Source organism: Leuresthes tenuis, unplaced genomic scaffold (genome assembly GCF_036924035.1).
Source record: "Leuresthes tenuis unplaced genomic scaffold, fLeuTen1.0.hap1 SCAF_6, whole genome shotgun sequence".
In the NCBI taxonomy this organism is placed as follows: domain Eukaryota; kingdom Metazoa; phylum Chordata; class Actinopteri; order Atheriniformes; family Atherinopsidae; genus Leuresthes; species Leuresthes tenuis.
The window spans coordinates 7,572,716-7,598,469 of NW_027325360.1; the positions used below are offsets into that span (position 1 = coordinate 7,572,716).

The following is a 25,754-nucleotide window of genomic DNA, read 5'->3' on the forward strand; positions in this document are numbered from 1 at the left end:
AAGTCATCAGAAGTTTCACATTTACATGTAGAAGTCTGATTTCCGTTTCAGTCTTCAGTCATGCTGTCCTGCAGAGATGATTGATAACAAAGGCTCAGTAATGCCATCAGATAGACTTCACCACATTGAACCGAGGCGATTACTCTGAGCCATTTCTCTACTTGTATTTTCAGCCACTGATAGTTTTGATATGTTTTCCACCATTTGCCAATGCACATACAATGATGGATAACCTACCAGGGATTGATCAACTCAAGCAGAGAGTCCTTTTCAAAAACCTGAATGAAAGCTTGGACGCTGAACTCAGAGAGAAAAAAGATGAGATCCAGTTCCTTCATTTGGAATGCATGATTCTTCCTCTCCAGCCATCAGCAAATACTGCATTCAGATTGAATTCCTAAACTGTGAAGAGATGCAGCATCATTTTAATTTTCATCCCATTAACGCCGTCTGAAATGCGGTTTTGTCGCACGGGGGCAAACAAATAAATGGAAAAATATTCAGTGTGCTCGTAGCCTCTTCAAACGGAGAACAACAAATGAACAGTGAGTGAAAGAAAACAAGCAGCAGGCAGTGGTTGGTGAAGCAACCGCAGCGATTTGCAATGTCTTGTTCTTCCAGCAAAAAGACAGCAACCAGGCTTTGTGCATATAAATCATCCCTCCATTTTTCCTCCTCCTCCTCTGTCCCCCCTCAGCACTCCTCCACTCCTTTCTCCGCCTCTCTCCTCTCATCTTCTAAGACTTTAATCACTGGGTTTTCACTTCACTGTCACTCCTCAGTGCCAGTGTCATCGTGTGTGCTTGTGTTTTTTTTTTACTCCGTCTATTTGTGTGCCTGTGTGAACTGTATGTGTGTACAGTATGTTAGCATTTGTGTGGCTCATAAGTTGTATGTGTGGGTTTAAATATGCATCTCTATGTTGGTGCTCTCTGCTGTGCTTTGCAGTCACACACACACATACATGGTGGTCCACCTACCATTACTCCAAATTATCCATTTAGCCTCTTTCAACCTTATCTTATAATAGCAGCTTACATGTGAGCTGATGGACTCGTATATGCTTAACCGTTATACCACAAGCTTTATTCATTTGTATTTGCAGTTGATAATTGTATTTACATTTCAGATCATGATGGAAGCAGCATAATGCCTTCTTATTTCCTGTTTCACTCACATTCACCTCCTTGTCCGCTGCCACGCTGCTGCACTCACTCTAGAGACGGCAGTTAAAGTTGAAGTTAAAGTACTTTCATGGGAAAAAGTTTCTTAAAGGCTTAAATGGTTCACTGAAAGCGCCGGGTAGCAACAGTGTAGCTCAGCAAGATTTGCTTCTGCATGTATTTATTCTGCGTATCCATGCAAATAAATGCCTCAACAATTTGGGAGGATAACACAAGATCAGTCACGGTCTCACCCTCAGCTGTCGTAGCTCTCCTCAGGTCCACTGATTCTCCCCCACGTGCACTCAGTCCTTTTCCCTGCTGGTCGCTCAGTGTTTTACAGTAATAAATGGGTATGTTTTGACATTATGGCCGCATTGACACATTGGCTTTTGTCGTAGTCTTGTTTTTATGCCGAAGGACAGGCTGTTTCCTCTATCAATGGATCGACAGAAATTGAGTCATGCTCATAGAGATTGACATAAATTTAATTTCAATCTAACTTTGAGATTTTTATATATCGCCAAGTTTTTATCCATCAAATATATTTAACCCCACTTTACAAACAGGCTGTAAAGTTCATAATAATATGGTACAGTGAGATTTCAGGAATAACTGCATTGTTTCTCTTGGTCTTCTGTTGCTTCTCAGATCACCAGAAGCTGGAACGAGAGGCTCGGATCTGCCGCCTGTTGAAACACCCCAATATTGGTAAGGATGGCGTTCTGTTCTGCGCCTGTTAAAACCAACCCTGCTCAAGCTGACCTAACAAAGTCCTGCCCATTTATTAGTGCTTTTTATTAGGCCAGTCTTGATTTTGCATTGTATTCATGTTTTTTTTTAGAAATATTTAATCACATTTCTGCTTTTGATCTCACGATTTCATAATTTTTTTTTAGTAAAAAGAAAAAAGCCACAAACCCCTTTTTTATATTGCAAATACATGATGTAAGACTCAATCCCCATGGTTTCTCCCCCCTCCTACACTCTTTTTTACTGTCCTTTTAATCTCCGGGTTTAAAATGCAGCGGTGATACCCGGTGTTATCCCAAAGCAGTTTGAAAAAGCTTTGAATAGTCTATACTGAGACAAGAAATGAATAATAAAACACAATGAAATAGTGATGAATGCAGTGAAGAACTGACATTTATCTCTCAATCTCTCTCTTGCAGTTCGCCTTCATGACAGTATATCAGAGGAGGGCTTCCACTATCTCCTGTTTGACTTGTAAGTCATCATCCTCTCCTCTACTCACATGCTCATCTTCTGCCTCTTTTCTTCTTCCTCCACTCCCTCACTCCCATACCTTCTAAACATATATTATTACATAACTCTCTCCTATATTTGCCCCATCGCCACCACCCACACCCTCCGCAACCATCTCTTAGCAATACCCTCTAGTTTCCATGGTAACACTGTGGGAAGGGGGTGGAAGGGAGTATTGGAGGGGATGGGGGGAAGTGGGGGAGCAGGCATAAGAAATTATAATGTGACACCTCAATAGCCCCCCCTGTCAAGCCAGGCCTCTCAGTTTAGAATAAACTTGTGTGTGTGTGTGTGTGTGTGTGTGTGTGTGTGTGTGTGTGTGTGTGTGTGCTCTGTTCCCAGGGTGACCGGAGGTGAACTGTTCGAGGACATCGTAGCCAGAGAGTATTACAGCGAGGCCGATGCCAGGTAGGAGCGCAGCCTTCATCTCTCCGTGTGTGAACGAGCCCCTCCTTGTCTTTAAATGGTCTGTGTCTTTGTTGTCTTTTCTTGTCTGATGTCCTCTGTAGCTGTGTGTATTTTTTCCTTTTCTCTGTCACTTCTTTATTTCCATTATTCCTCTGTTTCCTCTTCTCTTCCTCGTACTTTCTGCTCTGCGTTGTCTCTTCTCATCCTGTTTCAAGCTCTTCAAATCCTCTTTCTGCACATGTTCATTCTCATCTTTTCTTTTCTTTCTTTTTCCCCGTACAGTCCACGGTAGTTTTTCTCGCTTATTCTTATCTCTCCTGCCAGCTGTTTACCTTTCTCTCTTTCTAACTTCAGCTATTTTCATTGCCATAGTAGTACCGTTTCTTCTGTTTTTTTTTTCCTGATTCTGTTTGCCCATCACCCCTCTTTCCTTTGCTTCTTCTTTGACGTCACTTCCCCAATGCCTCACCTCTCCCACTGGAGTTACCTTTATGACCAATCGTGTGTATTTGAGACAAGGAAATATAGTTTTTTAGGTTAAAAAGACTGAAGAGTTTGAGTCGACAGTTTGTAAGAGTTTCCCAAGCAACACAAAGCACAGCACAGGTTGTTGGGTTCATCTTCAAACATTTAGCTGACGACTCTTTTTCCAGGAGTAAACGTATTGCAAAGTGTACAATGCATTTACAGTTGTGGTTTTCACCCAGAGTGGGGGTACAATTGTCTCTAATTCTGTTTTTAGAATCTTACACATGCTCTGAATCCAACGACATGTACAAGAACCTAGCTACAAATAATAAAAACCACATTATATCTGTCACATTGACGACTGTTATTGGTCAAGTACTTCAAGTATGTTTCTTTTAAATGATCCAATTAGCTCTGCAGGTGCAGGTTATTCAGGGTAACTCTACAATGTTATGTCCCTCTTCATTATATCTCTCTTCATTATTGTTTTCCCTCACTCAAACAGTCAGCAGAGCCAAAGACAAACCCACCTCTAGAGGATGAATATGCAGCCACTTCCACTTTCTTTTTTATTTTGTTTTCTTCTGCCTCATCTTCTTACCACAAACTGTGCTGTTTTATATCTCACGCCCACCTCCCCTGCTGACTCATCAGCACACACAGTTCACTTTCACCTGTGGCGGAAGAGGAAATTAAGTAGTGGGGAGGGGTGTACTGACAATACACTGAGAGAAGAGTGAGAGAGATACTTGAAACTGACAGTTGTTATGTAGGTGTTAGTCCATTCAGCAGCATTAAAAGATAAACTGAACAGCCCGGTTTTGAAGAAAAGCACATCAATATGTCACAGTAAATGGTTGTCTGGAGCTCGTCTCAACAGAACAACAAACAGAAAAGTCATTTCATTGTTTGTATTCCTATCGTTTGTCTTTCAGTCTAAAACTTCCATGTTTTAAAACCTTGTGACAGAATGACGTTTATCTGCAGTGTTTTTTTTACCCTGAAAACTTTTTGTGATTGTGAGTAAAAAGACTGTTTGGCTGCATTTCAACCAGAAGTACTTTCAGTACCAAGGACCATGATGTCCCCACGAAGATTTAATATGTCACCAATACTGATCCAAGTCATTTAAGGCAGAGTGTCTGCCAATACTCTCAGCTAGATATTTGTGCTTTTCTACAGCAAACAGTCGCAAACTACACACCACAAGTCAATTAAAGTTGGAAAATTCTTAACCAAAATAACCATGTAAATATTCGCTTTACTGAAAATGTCTGCTCAAAGTACAGTGGGACTTTTTAGATATTTTAAGACCATCAAAACCGTCTCGTCTGACGTAAAAAAGTAATATAGATTGGTCGTTGGGGTGTGTCAGGACCAGTGATCCCGATACTGATCAATCAATACGTGCCTTGTTTGGGACAACAGATTAAGCAAATTATTTTGCTGACTTGTAAACACTCAACTGGCCAGCTGGTCTGTTCTTTTCTGCACTGGCTCAGTTATGCTTTGGAATCCTGCCCAAGTAAAAGGAAAAGTTTCTCATGATCGCCACTCTTTGCTCACTTGGTCGAGTCTCACCCGACCCAACTCACTGGCTGACTGTCAGGTCGAGGTTTAAGTGGAAGTAGCTCATATGTTTATTGAGGAAACTATAACCTTCCAACCAGGGCTGCTTTGTGGTGTAAAATATCCATCAAGAGGAAACCTACAGTTCAACTTTCAGCTGTTAGTACAGTGTTCCATCAACAATTAAATCAAGCCTTACTTTCTTCACACCGGGCGCCCGATTAGCTCATAGCATGGAATGAATGTACATCACAGTATACTCTCATTATTGTGGTTTATTAGTTTGATTAGATGTCAGCTGCTCGTGACATGTTTCGCAGCAACAACAACAGGTGGCTAAGGAGCCCATATATCACTCACAGCGAAAAGGTCATATCCGACAGTGTTGTGCAGTTTGTCCCCTTTAATGCAAACAAACAAGAAAAGCATAAAAAATTATCGGAAATGTCAACTGCAGAGATGGTTTAAAATCTTCTGCAGCTTCTTGAAAGCTTAAAAAGAGTTTTGTTATTTTGAATGATGTCATAGTTCTTTTCTACTCCTGAGCTTTGGTGGATTTTTAGAGCAAAGACAGACTGTGTGAGAGCCAAATGCTGAACGTATTCTTTTGTATTTCTGTGTAGCATGCGGGAGACGATTCCCAAGTAGAAATTTAGCATTTAACATGTAAATGCTTTTTTTAATTTATTCAAAATTGTCCTTGTTGAGAAAGCCTTTTGCTATGTCTGAGCTGACATTTGTTACACATTTATTACTGTGTTTTTATGACCATCCACCCAGCCAAACTCCCCTGATCCCTTTATGAAAAGCACTTTGAAACATTGTTTTAAAAAAAAGCGTTGTGTAAATAATACTTTATATTATTATTATAATTGTTGTTTTGCCACCCAAGAAAGACTGATATGCAGATGTTCATTACTTGATGTTTCGCTGCCACACACCTTCCATACGCTACAGTACAAATAACTGCCTATCTAAGCTCTGTGGTGATTGATTGTGTCTTTCTTTTCTTCTTTTTTGCTCACACACACACACAGACACACACTTTCCTTTTCCCCTCCCTTTTGAATGTCACTCATCCAGGCCAGTAACCCCCCACCCTCCACACACACACACAAACCTCCATCCTTGCTCCCTTGGAGACCAGCAAGAAGTGGGACTTTAATTAGTCACGATAATTAGTCCAACGCTCACACAGGCTCCAACTGTGCAGCATCGTACCTTGTCGCCCCCAGTCAGAATCTATCAGAGTACCTCTTCAGTAGCGTTTGACTGAATTGAGGCCATTATGAGTCAATTTGGGAGTAAATTACACCTAAATATGCATCAAGTAACCGTTCTTCTCTATGAAGCAGGAAGACTCGACAGGAAAAAAACTCAGCATGGTTGATTTGATAAGTTGTTTTTCTTAAAATGTCAGCAAACCTTTAAATTCACTCAAATTCAGTGGAACTGAAGGGATTTACACACCCTTTCAGTGCTCCGCATGTTAGTGTTTAAGCTGGATTTGTGCTTCATGCAAGAGAGAAATGTAAGTCATGACTTATAGTTCAGAAGTGGATTACCACTCACACCACACTGGATGGATGGTTTATCCTTTAGTTTCCATATTTAGACACTTTTTTTCCTTATGCTTATTCTGTTTTGGAAGTATTTTTATGCCACACAAGGTTTTTATTTTTCAAATTGACATTAATTATTGCTAAACACAATGTATTTTTATTTTGAAAGCATACACAGGCAAACTAGAGGGAGAAAGTGTGTCCTCTCTATGTTAGAATGTCACTTTACGTTCCTGCAGAGGAACAGTGGGACATTGTGGCTCCAAGTGCTGAGCAAGATACATTTTTTTGGCTGCACTTTTTTCCTGCGTTGCCCACCCAGAGTCTTTTGGACAGACGATTCTCTGGAATGACTTAATGTTTTTGTGAAATAATAGAGGCATGCACAAACGGATAAACAAGAGTGGGATAGAGATTACCTTCGGTTTCTAAATGCCATCCGCAGTGAGATTCTGTCAAGTCAATCTTTGTGTTCCTTCTTTAAAATTCCTGAATTTTTCTGTTTAGATCAGCAGAAAGTGGGAAAAGATCAGTGTCGGGCTCATCGTAGTGATGAAATGTGACGTTCTCTGTGGGTCTTTACAAGTTTGAACCATGCAAAATATCAAGTGCTTTGTGGAGAATTCAGCACAGAAGGTATTACTAAAGCTTGCCTCTTTTATTATGCTCATACTGTACGTCCAACCTTTATTTGAAGAATCGTGAAGACATTGTTGGAAAGATATTGACAGAATTTGAAGAAACAGGGTTCGTATTTGTTGCATTTTTATAACTAGGCTTGAGAAATGAAGAAGCCTGGCTTGTTTCCTTTTGTTTTTAAAGAAATGTGATGAGGGTTTTTCTTTTCTTCTTTTTATTGTTGCTCCATATTAAAATGTAACCATTTGAGTCTGCATCTTCAGGTGATTGACTGCATTCAGTTAAATCTTCTGGCAGCAGCACTTACTTTAAAGTCTTTTCTTCCTTGTCCACCAGACTGGCTGGTCTCGGATGGCAAAACTAAATTTCAGCTCCTCAAATAGGATTTAGCCTTGTTCCTAATGACTGAAATGTCTTGAGGATAGGTCAAGATGTTTAAGTTCAGTGGATTACTGTGTTTTCTCAGGAGCTTCTTGGTCACAAAGCGACCAAACACAATCTCAGAGCTCTGAATCTGAGCAGCTTCGGGGGCTTGTTGATGTATATCCACTGCGTATAGGACTCCAGATTTGCTTGTGTGTGATACAACTTTCATCACTCATACAAGAAAACTAAACGTGTGACTGGTTAGCATCACCTGTCCCACTGCAATGCATATTACCTCCTTTTCTTATTTTTTTTTTTAGATTATTTTGTCCTTTTTTGCCTCCTACAAAGCACATTTAAAACATTCAGAATATTCTTTTCTCACTATATTATCTTATCCAGGCTTATTATCACATTCACAGTAAGGTGTTATGATGGAACATTCAAGCCCCTCTGTGCACATGCTTAATTTATTGGCCACCTACTAATGTATGGCTGAAATGACAGAAGCTGTTTCTGTTAAGAAACTGATATTTACTCTAATTTACAGTTTTAATTAGGCTGAAGTTGTTGGAGATGGTCTAATATCACTCAGACCTGGTGATAAGAATAAGAACACTTAGTGTATTTCAGAGGTGTGTGGCAGATGTAGAGCCTATGGTCACGCATTTCACCCTCAGCTGTGGAGCCGTTACTGACTGATTGTAAGGATGCTTTTCAGGTGGAAGTTGAAAACATATTTTAGCCTTAAGAGACTAACTTATATTGATTATAAGTAGTGCTGTCAAAGTTTTCACCAGTTGGTGATGTTACAAGCAAGCCAAGCACAAAGCCGGCGCCACAGCTGCGACTGGAAACTCCAATGCCAGCTGTAGCTGCCTTTAATACAGTGAAAAACATGTCTGTCTCTGGCTTTTCAACAGTAGTGTTCCAGTTACCTGATCGTGTCATGTTTTATTTATTTATTTATTTTCTTGAGTGGGGTTTGTAGTTCATTTGAGCAGTCAGTGCCATACCAGCTGTAGAAAGCAGTCAGAGAACTCTTAGTTTGGAGAATCACGGATGAATCCGATCTGATCTGAGGAATCAGAAGAGGGGAAGGAGAAGAGCACATTTTTGGTAATTTAGTACAACTTGAATTGAAAAAGTTTGATATTAAGTTAAGCAAAAACTTCACAAAAATGTGTCTGTTCATACTGCAGGTAGATGCTGCCTCACTTCTGCATTAGACTGTTGCTAACTTTGTCCCTGGACTGTCAGTCTGATACAGCTTTTAAAAGTTTTAAGCTGTTTGTAGCTGATAACTTGCTACCAATTCTGAATTGATGAGGACAGACAGAGAGAGGTAATATGTTTGCATCTGTCAAGTCTGAGAAACTAAGAAACCTCCATCTGGGCACATTCCTCAACTTCATCCCACTTATCAAAACAACCACGTTACCCACAATCCCACCTACTTAAAGGGGAAGGCTTGGCTGGCTGAGTAAATTGTAAATAAAAAAAAAAGTAAATAAATAGCTTCTCTAGTCTTTCTGACCACTCAAAGTGCTTTGGACCCCGCCCCTTAGACTATACAGTTTCTTTTTTTTCTATCTTAAGTTCATTGATACGCTGAAGACCACATCGAATGAAAAGTGGGGTCCAGTGTCTTGCCCGGGGACTGGGGAAGTCAGGAATCGAACCACCGATTAAGAGCTTCACAGCCCGAGTTATAATGTCATATCACTGCAACCTGTGTCTATAGGTTCTAGAACCACTTACCTAGCTTTTAGTTTACAAAGGTACTTCTGTAGTTCCTTTCCTCTTGAGTTGCTCATGATCAATAAAAAATGTTAGGATGTTGTCGGTAGGAAGTTGTATGAAACTTCAGGTGTTGCCTGTTGGTGCAGAAGAGTGTAATCTGGCCTTGTGCATGTTTTTTCTGTCAGTGTGTGTTTCCGAGGAAGCATACACATACATATATCTCTCTGATTCTCTCTCTCAGTCCTCCCACTCAGTAGACACTGCGTGGGTGTGGATCCTGCAGGCTGCCATTAGTCACATATTCTGCACATTACATGCACTTATCACACTTAGCCTACATACGCAAATATGTAAATGCACAAACACAACATATTGTGGTGGTTTCATGTGTCTCTTCTCAGTGCATATGCAGTGATGTTTTCCTGTTAGTGATGGAAAAATAAGCTGGCTCCTGCCCACCAGTCCTCTATGATTCAGTTTTGCACATAAGTGTTCTATTTCTTTCATGTATGATCTCTTTTTCCCTGTAAAAGGTGCTTATCCTCACTTCAGCACTCTTTCTCCTCTCCTCTCCTCTCCTCTGCATTGCTGTGATTGCTGTCTGGCAAGTTGTTCTGCTGTAGCTGCTCGTCTCTTATGTTTTTTAAAAAAAAAAAACATTTTGGACTCTTTCATCCATCCTTCCCCTTTCCAATATCTCCAACTACATAATTCTTCCTCCCCTCTTCCTCTCTCTTTGCCTCTCCTCCTCTTTCCTTTGACATTCTCTGTCACTAGGCCTCCTCGAAACTAACCTGCTCTTTTTGTCATCTATGATGTTGTCTTATTGGCCTGTTCTGTCCTGATTCATTCGGTGCCCTCTTCCCTCTCTTTCACCCCCTCCTTTCCATTTTGCCACCTTCACCCCTCTCTGTCCATCCCTGTGGTCCGCCCAACGTCTCCCCTCCTTTCACCCTCCTCCACCCCCACTGTCCCTCCTCTCTCTGTTTTGTCTTCACAGTCACTGTATCCATCAGATTCTAGAAAGTGTCCATCACATTCACCAACATGACATAGTGCACAGGGACCTGAAGGTTAGTAGTTGTAGAGGAGCGTCTGCATCCCTCCCCTCCCCTCCCCTTCAACCTTTGCTTGCTTTATTTCCTTCCTCCGTCCCTTTCCTTCCTCCTCGATCTCGTCTGTTCGTGTCGATCCTGTCAGTCTCTGGTCTGATGTCCGCCTGTCTGATTTGTCTCTTGGTATGATGTTTCCTTTTTGCTTCCTCATTGTGTTGTTTTTGAATATCTAATTGGAAGACCTGAGCCTGCCTCTACCACCCTCCTTGTTCCATCCTCCCACCCACCTCCTCTTTTATCAATCCTTTTACAAGTGACCGCATAAGCAAAGCTCCTGTTGCACTGATGAGCAGCTTACAGATCAGTAAATGAATGAGCACGAACATGCGCACACACACAGTCACCTTCAGAGAGCAGATACCAGATGAAATATTCAGTGTTTACAAATGTCCATTCTAAAAATCTATTTCTCCACAGCTAGATTTACAGTGGTCTTCAATGATTTGTTTCCTTTCCTACCTCCTCCTCCCTTCTCTCCAGCTTTCAGTCAGTTATTTTCCTTTTATTGATCCTTTTATTTTCAAGACAGCCTTTTGTAATTTGAAGTGTATCTTTGCAGAGGTGATCCTTCTCTTGACTATACTAACACTGTCATAGAAACCCCTCAGGACACTTTTACAAGATGTTGCTTAAATGTTAATAGTTAATACAGAACCTGTGCTTTCCTCTTTAAACTTAGCATATTAGAAACTAAACCCACTAAAGTACACTCAACTTCCACATATTTTTACCTCTTCCAAGTACACCCATAAAACTCAAATGAGTGCAGTGTTTTATGTAAAAAAAAAAAAAGTCTAATGCTTGGTGTAGGATAATCCTGAGAGGAATGCACACATCTCATTAGGCTGTGCTTTGTGACAGTGGTTCTTTATTTCTATTCTATAGCAGTAATGATTAGTTCTCACACAGTAATGGCAGGAGCTAAAATTCACTGTATGATACTTTGATCATTAGTTCATCCATTAATCCATGAGCTAATCTCGCTACATCCTGTAAATGGTTGCAGGATGTATTGACGAGTCTTAAAACATTTTATGGTTCCAGACTGATGGCTCGAAGGTGCAGCGTTATACTGTAGGAATTCTGCTTTTAGATACACACATTTGAATGCTGTTTTTGGTAAGTCAGCCCTGAAAGTGATGTTTCTCAGCTTTAACCAAAGAGTTTGCAGATGTGACCTTCTTGTTGATGCTGAACGTTTTGTTCAAAACGTTTAAAGAGATTAAGAACAGGTAACTCAGATTTCTATCAGCAGTTTAACTAAACTAAACATGTGCAACCCTGGAACACTGCGTAAAATGTGTACACAAACAAAAGCCTGTTTTTAATGCAATGCCTCCTCTTAGGTCCCAAAGATCACTTTCAGTTCAAGATTAATCAGAATCAAATGATAATATTATTTACTGCAGATGATGGAGTCTTCACATTTTTATGTAAAGGAAAATGTATCCATAGTTTGAAAGTTTTAAGCATTTTTTTATTTTTGCAGATTGCTGAATCTCTGCCTATCTTTATCTCTGAGAGACTCTGCCTCTGTAATATGCTCTTTTTAATCCAGGGCATGTTACTGGCCTGTTGCCAGTTGACCTTAGTTGCAACCTGTTCTCACGGTCGTTTCTTTTTATTAAAACTATTTTAGAGATGAGCTAATATTTTTCATCAAATAGTACAATTATTCCCTGTCAACATATGATATGTTTTCTTTGTTGTACTGTGTATAAAATATTCATTTATGAGATTTGCAAACCTTTGCATTCGGTTTCAATTTAATTCAAGACCCCAACATTTTTGCAAGCAGGGTTTTATTTTGCTACATGCTGTCGTAATCTCTCAAATGGAGAAGAGCAGTTTCTTACAAGTCCCATGGTGCATTTATAGCAATGATATGTTGACCTAATTATCCTCTGCTTCTTTGAAGAGTATAGGAAAGTGGGTTAACTTGTTAGTTGGCAACAAAACCAGAAGCAAATGTAGCTTTAAGCATTTTACATATACACATAAAAACATTGTTTCTGCAAAGCCGCACAGTATATGTTGTGCTACAGTTAAAAGTTAAGACATACGGGTTTCTCTAGTGTGCACGGGACCACTAGTTATAAATGTGTGGTATCTTTGACACCTGGAAACATTTCAAGGATTTGCATTGTAAATCCAAGTTATTATTGTGATCAGGACACAAGAAGGGCTTTCAGTGTAGTTAAAACAAAGGTGGATGACGAACAAACAGAATATCTTGGATAGTACGCTGAGTTTCAGTGTGACCACACTGAACTGCTAACTGCCTCAAGAATGCTTGGGATGGTCTCCTTCTATGGAGTGTTCTCAAACACACACACATGTAGAAGAACAGCTGACAAATGTGGAGGATGTATAGACGCACACACACATGCAGAGCTGCACACAGAAATACGTACATGTAGGTATGGTTGAAAGTACCACAGAATATAAGTAGTTGTTTTTTTTCTTCTCTCACCTTTACAGCACATTAACACAGGCAGTGACACGCTTGTGTTGTCTTTTAGTGATCACCCGGCATACACACGTAGACACTCTGTACATGTGACCTGACTAGTATTTATTCATCAGGAGACCTTTAGAAATGAGACGCAGGACTCTAATTTATAGCCTTGAACTTTACAGTCAGGCCAGACCGCCTTTCTTTCTCTCTCTCGCTCTGTCTGTTTTTCACTTTCTGTCACTCCCTCACTTCTTTCTCACAAGTTCAACTATCTCACCTGGCCAGACTTATATTTTGAAGAACTCTCAATTAGATTCATGTCCTTGTTGTTAGGCCTTTAGTTTATGGATTGTTCTTTGTTTGATCTCAGAAGCTAAGTTGATGTTAGATTTGACTGCATTTGCTTGGGCTTTCCACACTTGTATACAGAAGTTAGGATCACAGTTTAGTGTCCTGTTACCACAGTGTATTCTTTAATGAAACATTTACTTTATTTAAATAACGTCATTCATTTATCATTTGAAAGCAGCTGAAATAGTGTTTGTGACAATAAGCTGCATTTCTTAATTGTTTAGATAACAAGTTTGAATTTATGGGAAAAAAAGCTTTTTTTAAGTTAATTTCAGTGAAAATATTGCTGAAAAGAGCCAGAGAGACTATTTTTTCATTACTTAAAGGCTTCTCTTGAATGTCATGCTTACTGAAAAGCAGCCTACAATGAAAAAGAAAGGGGGGTGTTTGGTGGGATCTGCATCTGAGACAATCAAATACAGTCCAGAACGTCCAGTACGAGTAATAAATCCATGAATCTGACTGCTTATTAGACGTCAAAACACTGAATGTCTTCAATAGTTATAGCCTTGAGGAAAGATTTCACCTCGTTGGAAAGTTATTCATTTATTACACATAAATGCTTCATGTTACAAAATGATCCTCCCACTTGCTCATATAGGCTGTGTGGCCAAGGTTGAATATTTTCAGTGCTTTTATTGCTGGATAACTGTTATTCTCGTGTTCATGCTATAAAGGTGAATTGCTTCATCTGATTTCCACTGAAAAAGAAATGTTCTCTTTTCTTTCTATTAAGCATAAGATGTTTTGTCCCTGGAGCTGTGAACAACCTCAATCTCACCGGCATGAGATTTAAATTTCATTTAAAGGAGAAAAACAAAGTTGTCAGTGCACAGGAAGCGCCCATGCATGGTCAAAATGTTGCCACGTCCCATACAGAGCAGGTGTGTGTGTATCAGTGCAGCTCTGCATTAGTGAACACATCCCACAGCTGGATCCAGACAATGTACATGGCCCTACACACATGTACATATTGTCTGTTTCATCATTTATATCTACAATATACATACATGTATATTTTCCTAGGTAGCAGAGAAAATATATCGTCTCGTCCTTCCCTAGACGAATGCCTCAATTGCCCCTTATACAACTATTTTTGGCTTTTGGGGTTTCATCTTTAGTGCCTTTCTGACATTAGAACGACAACTGGTGTCAGGAGAGACCATCCCAGACACATCTTTTATAAATGTAAATTCACTTCTTCCCTACCACCTTCAATCACACTTTCTGTGCCCCCTGTAGCCAATCATATTCTCACGTCTCTCATTCATGGCCTGCTAGTTCAAAGGTGGAGGGCGGTGGGGTGTCATGAATACACCTTCAGCCAACATCATAATGTTTCATAGACTAAAGCTGATCATTGAAGAATACTTAAAACTAAAATCTTAGACTTCTGTACATCCATCGGTTAGCTCCAGATTAGATTCAAAAGAGTCTTCTGTTGCAGAGCAATCACAGCTAAGCCGTTCCACCACAATAAAGTCAAACCCGTCCTCACATTCATTCCCTAAAAACTTCCCTGATAAAGATCATCATTAGTATTGCATTGAGATGTACCGCTAATGAGAGACATGTTCTTTGAAGTAGTTCTTAGATTTGTGCTTTGAAGCTTATCATTTATGTCAGACTTGACCAGCTCCATGTCTTTGCAAATCCTGTATGTATGCTTAGCCGTGGCTCAGCCAAAGCCAATAAAAGGTCAAAGTTGACGCCCGGCAACAGAAGGTTCTTTCAGCCCCTGTTCTATCCCCTGTACCATTCCCACCTCCTACCTTTTCTTACCCTCCCTACTCTTCTGGCCTGTGCACGGGTTTGTAGCGCTGCTAAGACTAACATGCGCCCCCCTCCCCTTGGTGTTTGCATGCAGTCATTGCATCCAGCAGATCCTGGAGGCGGTGCTTCACTGCCATCAAATGGGCGTGGTGCACCGGGACCTGAAGGTGAGTGATGGGGTCCACCTTGCTGGCCCTTCAAACCTATATATTTGTGTCATGGGGGTTTGTGTTTGTGCTATTTTTGTAGTCTGTGTGTGTCTGATGCAGTTTCACTTACACAGCCTCAAAACATATTCCTCCTAAATACTGTAGTTGTTTTGAAAGTCATTGAGATTCAAGTCACAACTTCTGCTGCAGTCAAAGTGAAACAGTTTTTACACTTCTGACTTTTTTCTCGCTCTCCCCTTACATAAAGAGCATCAAGCTCTCTGCAGCCACCTTCTTGTTGTGTAAACATCATTTTCCCCAGTGTATGGAGACTCCAATCACGCAATGCAGGTCACGCTAGCTGACCAATACTCTTACTATGCAACCGTATCGGAGCAGGATTTCTGTAGCTGCACAGCTTGGCTATTTAAGATCGCCTGAGAGAGAAAATGCTAAATATTGATCTGACTCCCTGTGCGGTTTTGTTTGCCTTTATAGATCAGTTAATGACTCAAATGTGACAGCTCATTTTTCTGTGAGGAGACATTGATTAACTTGTGATGTTGTGAGATTAGTTTTATATGTTCTAAAAGCCAGTTGCTATTTTGGAAATACTGTATATTTTATAGAAATAAATGTTTTATTGTTTTTGCTGAGCTCAAGATTACCAGTGTCTAAACAGCTAGAAATCTAGCTCTTTGTGGTTCTCGTTCCTCCTCGTTGTGTGTTGTATTTGATGGAGATTTTGCTTGTGCATGTCTGTTCATTAATGTTGCATCTTGGTTTGCATGATGCACTTTGTCAAGTGGACCTCTATGCAAATGTCAGTCCCTGCATTCCAGCAAAGGAGTGTTGTGTTTATCAGAACTGTTGTGGCTATTTCTTTATTTAGCTTACATGCCTATCTGGTTTCACACCCGAGCACTGGAGAGCGTTTCATGCAATAGGTCATAGTGTGATGACTGAGCATAGCCCGAGTGACAAGACCCCTCAAATTAGGAACTGGTATATGTTAAATGAGATGACAACGGCGTGAACAGTTTCATCTTTATGCCAACAAAAACAACCTGAACGTACAGACTGTGCAGAAGGTGCTTTAGTGAATTTTGTCACCTTACAAATGAAATGCGCGGTGCTGCTTTAAAAATGTATTTAGACAAATGTTAGTGTCTGTGATTGAAATGATGGTGGGAAGGAAAATGCCTTCTTTTGGATAAAGTTTAATACTGTTGTGGTAAATCGTTGTCTTGTTTCAACACTCTTTAGTTGGACTATTTGATGTCACTGCTTTTAACTTCAGTTCAGTTTTAACTTTTTTTATTGTTACCAGATAGATTTTGTTTTCAACCTAATCTAAATTGATTGTAATTTACACGCAAACAAATTACTTTGAGTACCGTTTATGTTACGGTGAAATTAATTATAGCCCCTTTCTCTTTCTACTAAACTGGATTCTACTTAAAATGGAGTAACTTCCCAGTGCAGGTCTACTTATCTGTTTCTTTCTCTGAAGGCAGGAATGCCAGAGAATCTCCAGATGCTCCACAGACTAATAGATAGAAGGGAAGAGAGACATCTGGGACTGGGAATTGTTCCATTTCAAACACCCACTCATGACCTGTTCTCTAATGCAGCTTTTTCTATCATCTGTTGCCGTTCCTCTCTGCCCTCCTCAAACAATCCAGTTGGTAGTCATCAGTGTGCTCAGCTGTGTGTTTATGTCTAACTGTGTGTGCTTGCCAAAAAGATAGCAAAGGAAGGTGTGCTTGTGTCCGTCAGCAGTGGGGATTGTTGCTAGTATGCCTGAATGTGTGGCCCGGTTGTTTTGTGTCACTTTTATGCACCTGTTTGATGGAGGCAGTTACTTCATTATGAATTCCACCCACATCCATTTTTACGGATTATCTTACTGCGGCAGTGTTGCCAAGTTCTTACTCCCCGGTTTTTAGAAGAGAAAAGCTTCTCCAAGCCAGGAGAATGTGATGACATGAGGTAGGCACAGAGCCTTAGGATTACTGCTTCAATAGCTAAGTCACTCGTGTATTTCTCTCTTACTTTTGAACTCAAAGGCTGTGAAAGCACACCTTTAAGTGTCGATTTCCTCTGCCTTGGACAGAACGGTGAGTGGAAGGCAGAGGATGCAGATAGATAGATGCTGCAGCACTGCTGGGGAGGCAGTGACAAAAAAGCAATCTAAATATAATGTCCTCATTCTCTCATTTGTGAAAGCTTAGACTTGTGTCGCTGTTCTCTGTGACTCAGCTTCAGGGAACAGCTTCACCTGCTAATCAGAAGAGCAAGAAGGAAAACAAAGTGTTCCTAAGAATCAAGTAACAGCACACGGGTAGCTTGTCGTCAGTGCGTAGAAACTATACTGCAAGTTATAATACTAAGTAATTAAAGCTTTGACAGAAGCACCTGTCATGTGTTCCTAACATTAATCCTGTTTTGGCACAGTTTAACCAAAACAAAATAGAAGCATTTTGAACCACCAACTCCCACCACGCCGATCTGACAGAATGCTAACACATATGCTTGTAATATATCAGTAGTGTCATTAGCTATCCTAATGATTATCAGCATCAGAAAGATGTTTGACACATTTTGTATACATATTTCATATTTTGTGGTAATTATTTCCCACTGGTGTGCTTTATTTGTCAGTCAGAACTAACAGTTGCTTTAATGGAAGCAAGGATTTAGCAAGGCTGAGAGAAAGGTGATGAGAGAAAGTGAGAAAGAGCAGGGACCAGTGGGGATAGCAGACCATTATTAGAGCCCTCCTCTGACAGAGAATAATGAGGCTAGCTGCATTATCTGGGCCACATAGCAACAGAGCCACCGCTCATCACATGAGACCAAGACAGAAAAGCTTCTCTCTGCTGAAATGTGGACTAACTTTTGTCCTATAGCTTTCATGTGTCCATGCATGTTAATGAAATGCTATGTGTTGTTTGCTTTTGAATGGGCTGTTTGAACCCCATTACAAACGTTGGCATGCAAAGATACCAACTATCAGTTTTTCCTCCTCTGGGACTGTGTATATGTTTTATATCAGATCCCCAGTTTTTACGTGTTTGATAACCTTTTCACCTCTTCTCCTCTCCAGCCAGAGAACCTGCTCCTTGCAAGCAAGTGTAAGAATGCTGCAGTGAAGCTGGCAGACTTTGGCCTGGCCATTGAAGTGCAGGGGGATCAGCAGGCCTGGTTTGGTAGGTACAACAGCTGCATACTGTACTGTCTGATGGACAGTTTTTGTTCCATACTATACGGTATTTGGAAAAAGTTGAGACACCTGAGTTTTTATGAAATGCCAACATATATGCACTGATTTTTTTTAAACATGCCAACATTATGGATTTATAATACATAAGGAAAAAACAGTAGTTCTAACAATAGTCCTAAGTTCTAACAATCTTAAAAGTCAATATTTGGTCTGAGCACCTTTATTCTCCGACACAACCTGAAACCTCTTAGACCAGCTTTCTATCATTTCTTTAAGCAGTCTTCAGGAATAGTTCTCCAGGCTTCTTGAAGGACATCCCAAAGCTCTTCTTTGGATGTTGGCTGCCTTTTGTTCCATTCTCTGTCAGATGATCCCACACTGCTTCAATAATGTTGAGGTCCGGGCTCTGGGGAGGATTCATCCCTCCATAAGACCTGCTGCCACTGATTTTCAGTCCACTTCTTGTGTCTTTTGGCGTAGCTCAGCCTTTTCTCCCTGTTTCCCTTCCTTAAGAATGGCTTCTTGACAGCCACCCTGCCATGGAGAGCATTTCTGATGAGGCTTGGTCCAACAGTAGATGGATCAGCTGAAGGTCCAGATGCATCTCTCAGGTTCTGTTTCAGGACTTTGCTGAATTTCATCCTTTTTCTTCCGGCCATCCTTTTCAGAAACTGTTCATCTGCTGTAGATACTTTTTTAGACCTGTCACCTCTTCTTTTGTCCTCCACTCATCCAGTTTCCTCAAATGTTTTAAGGACACATTGCACATCGTGCTGAGATACCCCAGGTTTCAGCTAATACCTCTTTTGAATTGTTGTTGCAAAAAGACTCTTTTATGTCCTGCTAGTAAGAAAGTGCCTAAAGTGCAGGTATAACACTGGCACATCCCTTGAGTTAGGGGCCTTTTAATGCTTTGTAACTTTGAAAGACCTCCTGGAGAACTGTTGCTCAAGACAACGTTAAAAGATAACAAATACGTTTGGCTTCTTTGAAGGAAACGATATAGAAAACAGGGATAGCTCAATGCTTTTGCACAGTAATATATACAATACTACAACAGTGTAATTTCCCTTTTGGTTAATGAAATATTATTTAATTAAATTATATTCAAAGAGCAAGCCTGTGACCTCAAGAGTCTAAATATTAAGCTGTATTCCTTTCAGTATGTATCACACAGTGATTGTGTGTGTGTGTGTGTGTTATCCTCCAAGAAGGGGATTTGCTGCTCCTCAAACCCTTAAGATTTGAGTCCGCTTTTAGGTCCAACAGTTCAAGGCTTACTAAAGATTATCTTTGTCGTCTAACCATGTTGATCCTCAGATTGCAGCAACACAATCTGTCGCCTTGAGCATGTCAATCAATTGCATATGTGTTTTTTTGCTGCAGGATTTGCTGGCACACCAGGGTACCTGTCCCCTGAGGTATTGAGGAAAGAGGCATATGGCAAACCTGTGGACATCTGGGCCTGCGGTGAGTTGCAGAGAAGCACACACTCATCACACATATGCTATTTCCTAGATGATTTCACATAAACACACTGTATCATCTTTCATGGCAGATTGTGCATTTGTGTCCATGTGTGTTTTTGTGTGTCTCAGGGGTGATCCTCTACATCCTGCTGGTGGGCTACCCTCCTTTCTGGGACGAGGACCAGCACAAGCTGTACCAACAGATCAAGGCTGGGGCTTATGATGTAAGTCTCCTTTCAACTCCTCTCCTGCTCTCTCATTTACCCCCACCAGCACCCCCCCTCACTGTGTTGCCCTCCCTTCTCCTCCTACTGCCCTCCTTCCTTTTTGCCGGCTGTTACATAACTCAGTCACCTCATTCATATTTCAGGGGGTGCAGGAGAGGCAGTCTCACCTTAGATCACATTGAAGTCCATGCCAAATAAAGAGAGACCCTGAATGACTCTCTGGCAGGGATTCTGGGCTCATGGGACACAGACCTCAAATGTTTCTGCCCTAAACACAACAGGGGCTGATGGGTTGAGAATTGCTTAACAAATTGCTGAGGGCTGTGCTTGGACTGCCCTTTCGGTCTAGTTTAAACAGCACACCCACAGGGAGCCTCAGTGGCTGAGATGTTAAAAGCACATCAATTAGGGACATCCAGGGTTCAAATCTGGCCTCGGACCTGTGCCGTTTATCTTCTCCTCGTTTCTTAGAGTTTTAAATCAAAAGAAAGGTTTATTTACTTCCATGTATTTTTTTGAAAGCTATACAACCCGTTAGATGAGTGAATACTTCATCAAATTTCCCTGACATTTCTTGCACGTGGCAGAAATCACTCATTTGTTGACAAAGATTCAAGCCAGTTTGAATCCTTGTCAGGTCACAGGTTTGAACACGTTTGACCACGTCCCCTTTGGAGGTCTTCACACGCTTACTTCTACAGATTTCCATTGATAATGTGTAATGAAACATATTTTTTAATTGTGTTGCCAATGATCACTTTATACAGTACAAATTCATATTTATTCATTTATCTTACATTCATCTTTGAGTTTATTCTCAGCTGTGTATGTTAAGGTGTATTGCATCCTACTTCGATATCCATGTGGTTGGTGTAATAAACTGAAACTCTTGATATAGATTCAGAAATCCTCTGTGTTAACAGAGATTGCATATTTAATCTATGCTACCCACTCTTTCTACATGTATAGATGGTTCGGTCAAAGGTTTTTGTTTTGTGTTGTGACAATCATTCCAGCTGCATGTGCATGTCCAGATTTTCGTCCACTGAACAAACTTCAATCTATAAAAATCCTAAATCTTTCTCTAACAGTTCTGAGATATAAAGATCTGTGCGCTGCAGGTTGCATTTTGCACCTCTAAAAGTGACCACGACAAGTTTGGAGTATGTGGCTTCACTTCTCTGAAGTTGTATATGAGGACAAACCACGGTTCAACTATTTATTTCTTCATTTTTTACCCCATCGGAAAACGTGAAGCAGTCTTGTTCTGTTTGTTCCTCCAGTTTCCATCCCCAGAGTGGGACACGGTCACCCCAGAGGCCAAAAACCTGATCAATCAGATGCTGACGATCAACCCAGCCAAGAGGATCACTGCTCAGGAGGCCCTTAAGCACCCATGGGTCTGCGTAAGTGTCCTCCCCCGGAGATAAACAGGGAGACACAACCAGAGCAGACCAGTGGTCGCATCAGATCAAACATATTTCTGACATCTTTATTTGCATTTAATTAAAGAGATTTCTTCATGTCTTTGACCTGTATGTTTTCCTCTCTTTCACTTCTTCCTGCAGCAACGATCCACAGTGGCATCTATGATGCACAGACAGGAGACCGTGGAGTGCCTGAAGAAATTCAATGCTCGGAGGAAACTCAAGGTCTGTTTGCATGTTTTCCCTCTAACACGTCCTCCTCTTCTGCTCTGACAAGCTTTTGTGTGAGATAAAATTCTAAAACAGTTTCTGCGACTACACTCTTCGTCTCAATTTTTTAGTCTTTGCCGTCGCTTGCTTTTAACGTGGATTTACAGTTCAGCGGCCATCTAAATGGCTCTAAGTGTGAAATAAAATCTGTGTCATGGATATGACATTGTATATATAGAACTGAACTTGTCCTTTGTGCAGAGTGTGCAGATTTATTGCTGACGTTTTGTCTGGATATAACAGCTTAGCCACTGGAGCATGACACTGCTGCTTTCAGCCACTCTTGGCATGCCTTAAATACCAGCACATGGGAAGCTGGAAACAGAAATGCAGGTGGCTGCAGGCAAATTTTACACCATTCAGCTCACATGCCATCAGCTTCAACCAAGTGCCTGTGGCTTTTCACACTTAAAAACAAATGGACACTGGCAAGGTTAGACATTCGGCCTCACAGTAAACAATAATGCAATTCGCCGTATTTAAATTGAAAATGCACTTCTGAATGCGATTACCTAAAAACTACCTGGCCAAATTTCATAAAACTTCTCGGAGAGTTGGAGCATGAACTCTTTAAGACATTTTCATTGGAGCTCTTCCTTAGTTCCAGCTTAAGTGTGCTGGCTGTGGTTTCTTCATTTTATCCCTTCAGATATTTGGTATACCATCAGCCGCCACAGCTCTTGCATTCTGCTTTATATTTGCAAATCATATTTTTAAAGTAAGAACTAAAGGGTTTGAATGTGTTAAATACACAACTTGGTAATTTTTCCTCTTTTGCAGGACACTTCAAATTTGGTTGACATCTTTATTGCTTCAGTCACAGCAGGCTCCTCTCAAATAGTCTTTGCTTGTGTGCAGCCTGCACTCTCCATTTCATCACCTGTCAATCAAACAGCGTTGATGGAACACTTTGGAGGCGCTTCTTTAATATTTTCTTTTATTTTTCTCATAATTAAGTTCTACCTGCTGAGAGCCAGGATTTTTTCAAAGAAAAACTAAACTTTGTTTTCAAATTTAGAAGCTTGAATGTTGGTTGAATCATAAGCAGGTGGCAAATTGGAGGTTCACTTCTCTAAATGTGTCAGTTATGGTCTGAATCATCACGATTCTTTTTTGTTTTCCTCCCAGGGGGCCATTCTTACCACCATGCTGGTTTCTCGAAATTTCTCAGGTAAGTGTTTCAGAGACATATTTCCTGAGTCCTGTGTTAGTATATTTACCATTCATGTCTATGAACGAGCAATCTGCCAACATACAGAAGTCAAGGGAGCAAAAATGTTGTGCTGTTACAGAGTGAGCCTGTCACAGTCTGTTTGGAACATCCCATCATGTTGGTGGACTGAAGAATGTGGCTCTTAAACAGTGGTTTTCAGCCTTTTCAAGTCACAAAGACCCAGAATAACGATCAGGTCTTTAGACCACCGACTTTTTCCAAACTCATGACATGTTTTGTGTAACGACAAACTCTGTGACATATACATTTTTATTCCTCGACCAAAGAGCTCTATTTTGATGTCAAGTTTACGGAGCATGTTTTAAAAAAAGACAAAATCACATTTGCATTTCATCTCAGCACAACTTCAGTGTTTCCCGTATTCTACTCCACTGTATTTAGTTTTCGTTTCCACGGTGATGACACTGAGGCTGGGTGTCATCCCAAAAAGGGCTGTTCGATATTTTTCATCATTTTGAAATTATTCTCAGTTTAACAAGATAATGTTTAAAAATTAGAACAATACTCTTAAACTTCCACAAAATTCTTTATTATGAGAATTACATTTATTTTTAACTTAAAGTTGGAAAAAGTCAGAGACGCCTTCATTATCTGTTGATATATGAATTGTGAGTTTCAAACTCAATGAGTATGTCACATCCACCTAAATTACTTTTACTGTTTATTTCCTGTGTTAACATATGCTTCAAAATTTAAGACCATTTAAGCCTGATGTACTGGTGCTTTTCACCCTAAACCTTCTGCGACAAACTAAGCTTTCACGGTAAAATCTGGGGAAACACTGAATTTGATCTGCAAGCTGTGAATGTCATGTCTCTATTCTTGTCTTTGTTTGTCCGTTTACTTTTATAATAGGTGATGTTCTTATTTAACCGGGTGTTAAACCTTTGCTTTCATATAAGCAGGACAGTGTTAAAGTTTGAGCCTCTGTAGCTCCCACCTCCTTCAAAACTCTTAACAAGCTAATTTCTCAAGCTGGGAATCATACTTTTCTCCCGCAGTTTATTATGCGAACATACAGTTGATATAAACACCACTTAATGGGGTGCTTTCAGCTTTGTTGTGGTCAGTGAAATAAGAGCTCTTTGAGAATAATGAACGTGTTTCTACCGGCTCACCAGAAGAGTGCTGAACTTTTAGAAGTGTCAGGCCTGGAGGAAGCTAATTTGTTATGCATGTTGCAGAAATGAAATATTTTCTAGGACTAAATGCTTTGGAGGTTCCTTGATAATTACTGAACTTCCTTTTAATTTAACCGTAAACCACCTGGTCTGTTTTTATGTACAACCTATGTGTGTTTTGTATGTGCGCACGTGCGTGTGTGTGCATATACAAGCATGCTGTTTCAGTAAACATTACTCACGATGGGCGTTGTGACCTTGTAAGCTGTGCAGTGGCAAGTTGTCTGAAGTTCTACTCAACAACTACTTAGCTAACTCCTGCATTCACACACACACACACTGATCCAGGTGTGTGTCATAGCTGTGTCACCACTGTCAAACACCTTTTTCGCACTCTTTTTCCTCTTGTTTGGTGCTCTATTATAAGTGTGAGGCCACCATGTGAATGAGTTGGATAAGAAGGATCTCGGTGTGAGGAAGTTGTGACACATTACATCAATGCAAATGCAAACATCAGTGCTTTTTGCAATTGGTTGCTGTATTTTCAGCATATTATATTATGAATCATGTATCACACAGATGCATTTACTGTGGTTCTCATATTTAACACATGATGATGTGATGTTCTGTCGGTAGTCGGGCCTGAAAAGGGACTGGAGAGTGTAGTGGTATGATTGCCACCTTTCATGTGGGAGATCTGGGTTCAAATCCCCTGCATGAAAGGTACTGTCTCCAGTAGGGGTCCTTAGGCAAGACCCTGTTACCCTATCTGCCTATCTGTAAGTTGCTTTGGATAAAAGCGTCTGCTAAATGCATAAACATAAACATAAAAGGTTGACAGGAGGACATTTATTTTTCTTTTTTCATGTGGAATGAAATACTGATAGTCGTGTGTCCACATCCACAGTAAAGCCACCAATATTACACTGATTGTAGTCATTTCAACCACTCACTCTTGATAGATACCATCTGTTACTAAGGTCAGCATTCCCTCCCAACCTAACAGATACTAACATCTGCTAAATTCATTACCATTATCATCATCTTATCATTAGTGCTGTTCATAGGTAGTCATACAGTAGAGCTGCAAGATTTAGAGTCTCTGATGAACGTTAAGATTTGTATTTCTGCCTGACATTTTTTCTCACATGGCCCCTTTGTTGGATCAGTGGATTCATGCACGGCAAATCTGTCAAATGATGTCAGTGGTCTGTTCATAGAGAGAATGCATGCAACGTCATTAAAGATGCCACAGTGCTTGGGTCACACCCGCCAAGTGGTGTTTAGACAGACCAATGACGTAGGTGCATTCCCTCTATCTGTATAAATGAATCCCACTTCTCTTCACTAATGAGGCCTGTTTGTCTCCACCTTTTTGTGTCCCACCTTTTCTTTCTTTTTCCCCACCCTGCCCATCTTCCTCCTGCTGGCTGGCTCACGCCCTCCACATCACCTTCTATTCTGCTACCCTTCTCTTGGAATATCACTCCACTCCTTTCTTCACCCCTCATCTCTTTGTCCCCTTCTCCTCACCCTTGATTTGTAACTCTTTTTCTTCATGTGTGACGGGTATTGGACTCTTAACAGTTGGCAGCAGGCAGACCACCGCTCCAGCCTCTGTGACTGCGGCCGCGGCAGCAGTGGCTGCAGCCGCCGGCACCACCGCAGGGCTGGTGGAACAAGGTAGCACGGTGGCTCACCCAGGGCATGCCACCCCCTCAGCCTGCTCCTTCTCTGTCAATGACTTTTG

The 25,754-nt window shown here is 40.7% G+C and overlaps 1 protein-coding gene across 22 annotated transcripts in view; it reads left to right on the forward strand.

Annotated features, from left to right (window-relative positions):
- The window catches only part of camk2b1 (calcium/calmodulin-dependent protein kinase (CaM kinase) II beta 1), a 61,564-nt gene that overhangs the window by 12,613 nt on the left and 23,197 nt on the right, over positions 1–25,754 (forward strand). For 8 of the 22 annotated variants that reach the window (XM_072387394.1, XM_072387377.1, XM_072387388.1 and 5 more), the window contains exons 3-12: positions 1,815–1,874; positions 2,336–2,390; positions 2,772–2,837; positions 14,976–15,048; positions 18,140–18,242; positions 19,643–19,726; positions 19,855–19,949; positions 21,236–21,358; positions 21,521–21,604; positions 22,778–22,820. In XM_072387394.1, coding sequence (XP_072243495.1) covers positions 1,815–1,874; positions 2,336–2,390; positions 2,772–2,837; positions 14,976–15,048; positions 18,140–18,242; positions 19,643–19,726; positions 19,855–19,949; positions 21,236–21,358; positions 21,521–21,604; positions 22,778–22,820 — 786 coding nt within the window. Of the gene's footprint in view, positions 1–1,814; positions 1,875–2,335; positions 2,391–2,771; positions 2,838–10,184; positions 10,258–14,975; positions 15,049–18,139; positions 18,243–19,642; positions 19,727–19,854; positions 19,950–21,235; positions 21,359–21,520; positions 21,605–22,777; positions 22,821–25,591; positions 25,688–25,754 lie in introns of all 22 variants that reach the window. The other 14 variants (XM_072387380.1, XM_072387384.1, XM_072387387.1 and 11 more) reach the window with 3 other exon arrangements.